At 36.2% G+C, this 10,590-nt stretch overlaps 2 protein-coding genes across 6 annotated transcripts in view; one reads left to right on the top strand and one right to left on the bottom strand.

Annotated features, from left to right (window-relative positions):
* The first annotated feature begins 230 nt into the window (after positions 1 to 230).
* The window catches only part of LOC135265580 (uncharacterized), a 31,022-nt gene continuing 20,662 nt past the window's right edge, over positions 231 to 10,590 (top strand). For 2 of the 5 annotated variants that reach the window (XR_010333302.1, XR_010333300.1), the window contains exons 1-3: positions 231 to 387; positions 442 to 2,846; positions 2,897 to 3,235. The gene's annotated coding sequence lies outside the window, so the exon portion shown is untranslated. Of the gene's footprint in view, positions 388 to 441; positions 2,847 to 2,896; positions 3,236 to 3,304; positions 3,446 to 10,590 lie in introns of those variants that run through there. The other 3 variants (XM_064355321.1, XM_064355322.1, XR_010333301.1) reach the window with 2 other exon arrangements.
* LOC135265581 (small ribosomal subunit protein mS31-like) lies at positions 2,859 to 3,445 on the bottom strand. Its single transcript, XM_064355323.1, has 2 exons — positions 3,312 to 3,445; positions 2,859 to 3,266 (listed from the first exon to the last, which is right to left on the bottom strand). The coding sequence occupies exons 1-2, from the start codon at positions 3,367 to 3,369 to the stop codon at positions 2,968 to 2,970; spliced, it is 357 nt and encodes a 118-aa protein (XP_064211393.1). The 5' UTR covers positions 3,370 to 3,445; the 3' UTR covers positions 2,859 to 2,967.

The following is a 10,590-nucleotide window of genomic DNA, read 5'->3' as shown; positions in this document are numbered from 1 at the left end:
TTTTTTGTTTTATGAAGTGTATTTTAGCCTGTAAGCGTTGAAAATGTCGAGGAAACTGTTGCACCTAAAGCATGGGAAAACAAGGTATTTATATTTTACTTGAAGTGAATTTTTGTGATAATTTCCACAAAAAAAGTGTGGTTCAGTTCTAAATATTTTACAATAATTTAACTTTTTTAGGCTACATCTTCCAAGAAGGAAAATACTAAAGTACCACCTGCTGAACCAGCTGAAGTTACAAACGGAACAGATGAAAAAAAAATTACAAAACGCAATAAAGCAGAAGTGAGTATATTGCCACCAAGTTTTAATTGTTTTACAAATTAAGATCTGTTCTAGCCCGTAAGTGCTGAAAGTAAGGAGGAACCTAAGGCAGAGAAAACTAAGGTATTTTATTTTTCACTTGTAATAGAATTTGAAGAATAACACAAAACTTTATAGGGTAAAACTGCCAAGAAGGCAGACAGTGGAAATAAAGAAGAAACCCAAGTGGAAGAAGCGAAAAAACCTCAAACACGCACAGGTCTTGCTACTAAGAGAGAGTTTGTACAAAGTACAAAGGGGCCTAAAAATTCGACAGTAACTAATTGGGAAAATATAAATTTCAAATGCACTACGAAATCCCCGAAAGGAAAAGCTCCCAACTTTCATATCACTACGTGGAATGTAGACGGATTAAGAAGCTGGTTAAAGAAGGGATGCCTTGATATCTTGAAGTATGACAAACCAGATATACTTTGTATTCAAGAGACTAAGTGCGCTGTATATAAATTACCAGAAGAAGTCAAGACTATAGAAGGTTACGAAGGCTGCTGACTTTTCCGATTTGTGAATTTTTAGAAGACAATAAAAGTTTAGGAACAATTGAATTTAGTATGATTTTTGTGAAATCTCGTAAAATACTTGTTGAAACAATAAAAAAGGCAATAATTATTTATGTTGACCTAAACCACAGTTGTCCAACTTTTTTTCTAGTTTTTAGAACGTGTTTACACCAAGGATTATACTAACCGCTTGAAAAAAGGCGAAATATTGTCATAATCAAATAAATTCAGTGGTTTTCCGCTACTTTTAGCCACATTTCGCGAACTTTTTAGTACAAAATTTTTGAACTAATTTAATAATTTTTCTCCTCAATCTGAGTTATATATTATTCGTCAATAATTTGTTGATCCGAATTGTTTTGGAACAACAGGTCTTCTAAGTAGATTTTTGACTTATGTTCAGATTTTTCTTAATTTTTAGAAGGCGCTTATACTAAGGATTAAGTAAAAGTCCTTGGCCTTCATTTTTGACATATGTTCAGATTTTTCTTAATTTTTAGAATGCCCTTATACTAAGGATTAAGTAAAAGTCCGTGGCCTTCTTACTCGAAAATACAAAAACCCTTCATTTTAAACATTAATTTTATTTTTGCTTACGTTGCGCATTAGATTTATATTTTAATTTATAAAAAAAATAAATAAACAAAAAATAACAATAAAAAACAGAGTTGATTTAACATTGTGTCAATTCGTAATAAAATACAGCCACATTTTTTGGTTCTTCGAGCCGGATATCTTACGATTTGTCATTGAAATTGACATTTGTCATTGACAATGCTTTGTTTATGATTAACTGTGGACTGTATTTTATGATGAATTGATGCATTGTTCAATCAAACTATTTTTTTTTTAACTGATAATGTTACTACAAGATGGTATCATTTTATAAATGAAAATATAAGTCGAGTGAGCAACACATTTTTGAGGAAACTCTTCCAAATACTGGCGTTTTTGCCTGATAAACTTGATAGAACGTTCGAAAAAAATTATTCACCTTTAAACACAAAAAAAGGCAAACATAACACAATTTTCGAATACTTTTCGGTGTATTTTTGCCGATATTTTTCAAAACATTTGCCTGACAGGGCCAAAAACATGCTAAATCCCTTGTAAAAAGGTAAAATGATGCCATGATCATTTGATCAAACAAATTTAGTTGTTTTTTGTCAGTTTTAGCAAAATCTCGCGGTTTTTTTTAATAAAAACGTCTTTATTTTTCGCTTAAGGAAAGAGAAAAAAGTATTCTATTTTTGAATTAATGTAATAATAATTTTTCGCCTCATTCTGATTGTATGCTTCACAATTTTTATTTAAAGTATTTTTCCTAGCTCTTACTTAAATATTTTGAACAATCTTGAACAACCTTCTCACGGGTTGATGCAACGTTTTTTACAGTAATTTGTTTCAAAATTTCAAATATCTCCTCCAAATTTTAATTTAAAGGCTTACGCGTATTTGAATCGACCAAGTCTCAAATATTTTATTTAAAAGCTTTTGTATGAGAGATTTATCGAAGATGTGACGTAAAGAATAATGTATTTGGTACATTTCTCTTAAATTAGTTTGTATGTTACTATCGTCTTAAGTTAACCAAAGGCATTGTTTTTGTTTTTTAAATAAAAGTTTGATGTGTCGGGTTTGTATCGAATTTATATTCATTATTTTCACACCAACGATCGAACAGTAAGTAATTCATTCGCATTTATTAACAGGTCGAAATTTAGTCACCTTGCCAAAACGTTTAGATTGGAACGAACAATTCGAGAAGTTTATTAAAAATTTGGACTCCCAAAAACCAGTCATAATTTGTGGGGATATGAACGTGGCACACAAAGAGATTGACTTGGCTAATCCCAAAACCAACACCAATAGTGCTGGGTTTTCAGTGGAGGAACGTGACGGCATGACTGCTTTTCTTGGAAACGGTTATGTTGATATTTATCGCCACTTATATCCCGAGAAGGAAAAAGCTTACACTTTCTGGATCTACATGAGAAATGCCAGACCTAACAACGTTGGATGGTAAAATAATAATACTGTGCGATATCTAGTTTTAATATTAAATTTTTCAGGCGCTTGGATTATTTCTTAGTCTCCCAAAGATTTGTGGACAACGTTTGCGATAACATAATACATAGTGATGTTATGGGGTCAGACCATTGCCCCCTTTCACTCCACATCCAGATTTAAGTGTTTGGGCCAACTCTCTGTCTTGTAGTGCCCCAACTTCTTTCAATAATTGTTTCTTCTCTTCAAAATAGTTTTTGAACCACTCGATATGTTCCCGTTTGGCGTCAACTGTCAAGTATGGATTTTTCGAAAGTCCGACACAGACCAACTCCATGAAATGCCTCAAGGGCCCCTTTTGAGGACACCAAGGCTCTAAATACTTCTCAAGAAACACGTGCTCGGTAAAGTAAACTTTCTTTTCCTCATCAAGCCCTAAAATTATAAATATGACACGATACTTAACAAATTAGGCGCAACCTTGTTCGTTATCAATGGGAAATTTCCATATTTTCCCCTGTTCGGTCCACAAGATCATCTGTTGGAAATAATTGCTAGGAGGGTGAGTAACAGCCAGCTTTAAATCCCTCTGGTATAACTCGTTCCAAGTTTTGTTTTCAACGCCCTAAACACTAAATTAGACGCTTTGCCCTCTTCAGACGTCTTTAAAAGCTTCATCAATAATTCTGTCTCGGTTTGCTTCACATCTCCTCCCAACGTCTCTGCTACGTCCTTTACAACTCTGGTCATTTGTGTCTCTGCAACAAAATTGTTTTTGCAACAAACCAGAAGTTTTTAATTCTGTTCACCACTAAGTTTTTTCAAAACAGCATACTCAGATTGATTTCTTATAGAAACTTCTCTTATTTTTTTCTTTTTGAATTCAAATTGAAATATTCAAATATTTGATCTTCATGCGCCTTTTATACTTTGTTGACAACTTTATTGAAGAGGATGTTAATAATTACTTTTTCTGTTTGTGCTAATGCGACATTCTCGTTTCTATTTTTTCGACCAAACCCGGAGCCGCTCCGGGCAACGGTTCCGGCTACAGAGGCGATCAAAGTTTTTCACTAAAAAAATTCATAAAAAAAAAACTAAAAGTCGTAGAGCATTGCGGTTTGTTCGATTGAATTCTACGGCTCATTTTACATATTATATCGATTTTTCACAAGAATTAGAAATTTAAAATTTTTTGCCTAAATTTAGGGTGGCCATTTGTCTTAGTGAAAAATTTTATTCATTAAAAAAATTCATAACTCGAATAAAAGTCGTAGAGCAGTGCGGTTTGTTCCGTTGGATTCAGCGGCTTTTTTTCTCTATTATACTAATTTTTCACGCAATTTAAAATTTTCAATTTTTTTGCTCAAATTTCACCTTCAAAGAGGTGAAAAAAAATATTTTTTTTAAACTCACTCCAGTAGATTTTTATGGACTCTACATGTCTTAACAACCCACAAAAGTTGTTAGAAGTCCACAAAAAGTCCATATGTTCGATTTTTTGATGTTTGATTTTTTCAATTTTCGTCGCAGTTTTTGTCGATTTTGGGTACCCGGAACATTTCTCGAGCAATAGCTCCGGAACTATTCGAGATAACCCCATGAAGTGTAGCATCGTTGGAAAGCCCTTTTAATGATCTATCATTTGCAAAAAAGATTATTGTTGTCCGACTTATAGTTTTCGAGAGAATGCAAATAAAAGCGAAAATTAGATCATATACTCAAAAATTCATAACTAAAAAACTATTAGGAATTTGGCAATTTTCTTGATGCCAATCGATTCCCCGGATCATTTTGCATAGGTATGGATCAAAATAGTTCCACTTTTTAGAATAGTTTAGCCGTAAATGAGAAAATAAAAAAAATAAAAAAAATTTTACACCCCCCCGTTAGAAATTTTTAAAAATTTTTAAAGTGTCTCAAAATCAAATGAAACCGATTCTATCTTATAGATTTTGATGTGCTCTTTCCGATCTAAAAAAGCGTTTTCTTCTAGCTTTTTTAATTTGGGCGTAATCGGCGTTTGAAAATTGAAAATTTTTTTGGCGAGAAATCGCTTTGAGTCCTATGCCATTTTGTAGAGTTTTTTATTCCGGTTATTCTCCATTTTTCCGTTTCTCGATAACTCTAATAGTTTCGCCGTAATTTTTTTTTCACCTCTTTGAAGGTAAGGGTATTACTCAGGAAATTTTAGCAAAAAAACTGAAAATTTTAAATCTCGTGAAAAGTTGGTATAACACAGAAAATGAGCCGCTGAATTCAATGGAACAAACCGCATTGCTCTACGACTTTTAGTTTTCGAGTTATGAATTTTTTTGTTGAATAAAACTTTTCACAAAAAATTTTAAATTTTTAATTTTTGTGAAAAATTGATATAATATGTAGAATGAGCTGTAGAATTCAATGGAACAAACCGCAGTGCTCTACAACTTTTAGTTTTTTTTTTTTGAATTTTTTTAATGAAAATCCAAATCTGCCAGAATCAGATCACTACGACTAACCGTTCAGAAGATGTTAGGTTGGCAACTCTCACGTGGGCGACACGGGAGTTGGAGGGGGGTTTTTTGGCAGAGTGAGTTAGTTAGGTTATGTCGCAAAAGGGGCCTGGACGCACCCTCAATGCTCCGGGATATTAGTCAATAAACAGTTATAAGGTTGAATGGTCTAATTACAACTAACCTAACATGGTGTCAGTGTTTTAAAATCCGAATCCCGCTCGTGTTACAAATTGTGAGTGTAAAAAACCACCACAACTATCACGATGGATGCACTTCAGGCACAAGTGGCCGAGTTGGAGCAAAAATATGCGGATCTCGTGGCACAAGCACAGGCCCGGGCTCAGGCGAGTGACACACCGTCAAAGCAGGCTCCAACGAGTAGCATCGTCTTCAGCAACTCCATTCCGATTCCGGAGAAATTTTCATTCGAAAAAGAAGATTGGCAAGTGTGGATTACACATTATGAACGTTTTAGAACAGCAACAAAACTAGACAAAAGCACACAAGCAGAGCAAATTAATAGTTTATTGTTGCATATGGGGGCGAAAGTTACAAAGTTTATGGAGGCTAAGCAGAAACAGGAAACCGATTTTCCTAGTTACAAAGCGCTGAAAGAATTCTTTGATAACGAGTTCAAAGACACTCCTAATACAATCTACGCACGAGCTAAGTTTAACAGACGTGACCAAAGGGAAGGTGAGGACGCCCAAACGTACATCGCTGACGTCATAAGCTTGGCCAAAACATGCAATTACAGAGATTTGGAGGAGGAACTCATAAGAGATCGATTAGTTGTTGGAATTCGTGATGAAAAATTGTCGGAAAATCTACAAATGAATGACAAATTGACACTTAAAACAGCAATTGACAAAATAACTCAAGTGGAGAGGATTAGAACCGAAAACAGAGAACTAAGAGTGAGAGAGGAAACGGTAAACAGAGTAGCTAGAGACAAAGCCAAGAAATTTAACCATAAATCCGTGAAATATGAAGGAAAACAGCGCAGGAGCAAAGATGGAAAGCAACAAAGTGAACATAAATTTAAAGGTTGTATAAGGTGTGGAAATTCGAACACACACAACAGGATGGAATGCCCAGCCAATGGACAAACGTGCTATAAATGTAACTTTAAAGGCCATTTTGCATCCAGATGTAAAACAAAGAACGTAAACGCAGTGGAATCTGAAACCTCAATATCAGATGATACTGATGATAGCTATGATTCGAGCTATGATTGTAGGGAGATTATCAATATTAATCGAGTAAAGTTGGACAAACCTTGGGAAGCGGTAGCGGAAATTTTTAATACAAACATTGTATTCAAAATAGATACCGGAGCCGATGAAACCATAATATCTAGCAAAGAATTCAAAGATAAACTTCAGGGGAAAGTAAAGTTACAAAGAACAAAAACAACACTGTTGGGACCCGGAAAAGGAAACCAGAGAAAATTGGAAATAAAGGGAGAGATAGTAGTTCCTCTTAAATGGGAAAATAAAATAGAAAATGTTAGATGTTTCGTCGTTGATACACCAGATAACTTACTGGGAAGACCAGCCTTACAAAAACTAGACATGATCAAATGGACTGGCAAAGAACTCGTTGCGAGTGACAGTGTTATTAGACATGTAACTAGCAGAAAAGCTGATGAAAAATTCCAACATAAAATGATGGTGAAATATCCAGAGGTGTTCAAAGGCTTGGGAACTCTTAAGAATTTTGAGTACACAATTGAAGTAAAATCAGACGCACAACCTTGGACCTTAAACACGCCTAGAAGAATTCCACTCCCCATGATGGATGTAGTAAAAAAGGAGCTGGACAAGATGATTCGCGAAGACGTTATAGAAGCCATTAATGAACCTACTGAGTGGTGTGCACCTATGGTTATTGCAGCGAAAAAGAACGGAAAAATTCGCGTGTGTTCAGACTACACCGAGCTAAACAAGTGCGTTAATCGCGAACTGTACCAATTACCGTCGGTCGATGAGACAATTTCGAAACTGAAAGACGCGAAGTGGTTTACCAAGTTAGACTTTTCCAATGGCTTTTGGCAGCTTAAACTTTCACCGCAATCGCGCAAATATACCTGTTTTCTCACACCATTTGGCAGGTATGTCTACAAACGCATTCCATTTGGGATCACCTCAGCACCAGAAGTTTTCCAAAAAACCATCAGCGGCGTAATCGGCAAATTAAAAATGGAACACGTCCATGTTCATGCTGATGACATCCTCATCACAGGCCGCAACGAAGCTGAACATGACACAAACGTGAACAAAGTGTTAACACTCTTATCGGATCACGGCTTGACTTTAAACAAATCCAAATGTGAATTTAAAACGAACAAGACCTTATATTTAGGATACTTAATATCCGAAAATGGTGTTCAAGCCGATCCCAAAAGCGTTGAAGCCATTAATAATTATCCCGCGCCATCGTCGGTAACCGAAGTTAGAACTTTCCTCGGCATGGTTAACTATGTCTCAAAATTTATCGTTAATACTTCGGAAAAAACCCAATCATTACGTGAACTACTGCACAAGGATAAACAGTTTGTATGGACAGATAAACATCAAGCGGATTTTGAAAAACTTAAAAGTGAAATCGCATCATCGCGCGTGTTAGCCAAGTTTAGCACGGACAAAAAATCGCGAGTGTCGGCAGACGCATCGTCTTTTGGTTTAGGTGCCGTTTTAGAACAGTTACAAAGTGACGGAAATTGGAAACCTACTTATTTTTGTTCGCGTACCCTCGAACCATGCGAGCAAGCCTATGCTCAAATTGAAAAGGAAGCTCTCGCCATTACATGGGCGTGTGAAAGACTCGAAAATTTCTTACTGGGCGCTCATTTTGAAATTCATACCGACCATAAACCGTTAACAGTAATTTTGGCCACCAAAGAGCTCAACAAACTATCCAACAGGCTACAAAGATTTCGCATGCGGTTATTGAAATTTAACTATACTATAGAATACGTTCCAGGTAAAACGTTTTTCGTTCCCGATGCATTATCCAGAGCACCAATCCAAGGCAGAATTCGACACCAAGACCCACTTCTAGAAGACGTTCAAAATCTCTACATCAATTTCGTGATGCGTGAGGTCGTTACAGAAATTTGTTCAACGGAAGAAATCAAGTCTTACCAAAACAAGGACCCAACGTACAGCAAACTCAAAGAATACGTCAAAAATGGTTGGCCACAGAAACACAAAAGCGACCCGTTAGTCAGTAAATTCTTCTCTCATCAACAAGACTTAAGCATCGCTCATGACATTGTTTGCTACAAAGACCGAGTCGTCATTCCTGGTCCTCTTCAGAAGAAGTGCCTCTATGTGCTCCATGACGGACACTTCGGTATTAATAAATGTTTGGACCGGGCCAAAGCTACCGTGTGGTGGCCAGGTATCACAAGAGAGCTTAAAGAAGTCGTCGGGAAATGTGAAATTTGCATCAAACTACGCAGACCAACGGTAGATCCCATGTTACCATCCGAAGTTCCATCTAGACCGTGGCAAACAATTGGTGCCGACCTCGCAGAATATCATGAGTCAACTTACTTAGTGGTACAGGACTATTATTCCAAGTATCCTGAAATCAGAAAACTTCGCACCACCAAAGCCAAAGTTGTTATCGAGACCTTCAAAGAAATGTTTGCTAGACATGGTATACCCGAAGTTGTCCGCTCCGACAATGGCAAACAATTTGATTGTCACGAATACAGAACTTTCAGCAGAAAATATGGATTTAAGTTAATTACCAGTAGTCCCCATTACCAACAGCCAAATGGACAAGCCGAAAGTGCTGTGAAGCTGCTCAAAACGATATTGAGGAAAAATGAAGATCCATATCTTGCACTTCTTACCTACCGCAATACACCTACTAAATGTGGATTGTCACCTGCCCAACTGCTCTTTGGCAGAAACCTTCGAGACAGACTGCCAAGGTTACCTTCAGGGTTAAAACCTGCAACTATCGACCATGACACTGTCAGACAAACGTTAATCAACAATCAAGCAGAACAGAAGACCAACTACGACAAACGACACCGAGTAACAAAAGAAGAGAAAAATCTAAAAGAAGGTGATCGCGTATGGATCATAAATATGCAAAAGGAGGGAGAAGTACAACGCAGATGTGAAGAACCAAGGTCATATTTGATCGAGACTGACGGCGGTTGCGTCAGACGAAATCGAAGACATCTTCAGCCCTTACCAGACAGAAATAATGAACCCGAACATGACCCAGAACAACCAGACGAATCAGAGGAACCAAAGAAAAGACCAATCAGAAGACCCAAAAGATACCAAGATTATTATTGTTAGTGAAATATGTATATTTTGATACCTCAGGTAGTTAGTTTCATATTTAGCTTAGTTTTGTATTTAAAAGGGGGGATGTTAGGTTGGCAACTCTCACGTGGGCGACACGGGAGTTGGAGGGGGGTTTTTTGGCAGAGTGAGTTAGTTAGGTTATGTCGCAAAAGGGGCCTGGACGCACCCTCAATGCTCCGGGATATTAGTCAATAAACAGTTATAAGGTTGAATGGTCTAATTACAACTAACCTAACAGAAGATATCGGCAAAAATAGAGAAAACTTTACAAATTGATTCAACTAAATTTTTATCATTGACAAGCAATTTTTTGGAGTTATTTTCTTATGATTAAGTGTTTCTAACGTAGAATGACCGGCGGAATCTAAATCTGCAAGAATCGGATCACTACGACTAACCTTTCAGAAGATATCGGGAAAAATATAGAAAACTTTACAAATTGATTCAACAAAATTTTCATCATTGACAAGCAATTTTTTGGAGTTATTTTCTTATGATTAAGTGTTTCTAACGTAGAATGACCGGCGGAATCTAAATCTGCAAGAATCGGATCACTACGACTAACCTTTCAGAAGATATCGGGAAAAATATAGAAAACTTTACAAATTGATTCAACAAAATTTTCATCATTGACAAGCAATTTTTTGGAGTTATTTTCTTATGATTAAGTGTAAGATGATGAAGATGATGGTTGTGGTGTTTCTTGTCGTTTCTCACGTATGTTTTCGTTTATATACTGCATTCGTTTTGGATTAACAATAAACGCACGTGGTACGTTGATTTTAGATAAAATTTGTGAAAAATTTTTCCAACCAGTCGGTTCAGCAGACAGTCTACTACTACTAGTACCACTTTTCATAAGGTCAATGATTATAATTAATTATATTTGAATCAGGAATTGTTTTACCGTCGTAAATAACGTTACCA

This window comes from Tribolium castaneum, chromosome 3 (genome assembly GCF_031307605.1).
Source record: "Tribolium castaneum strain GA2 chromosome 3, icTriCast1.1, whole genome shotgun sequence".
NCBI lineage: Eukaryota > Metazoa > Arthropoda > Insecta > Coleoptera > Tenebrionidae > Tribolium > Tribolium castaneum.
The sequence above is the reverse complement of the archived record's forward strand: the minus strand, read 5'-3'. Positions and strand labels throughout refer to the sequence as shown.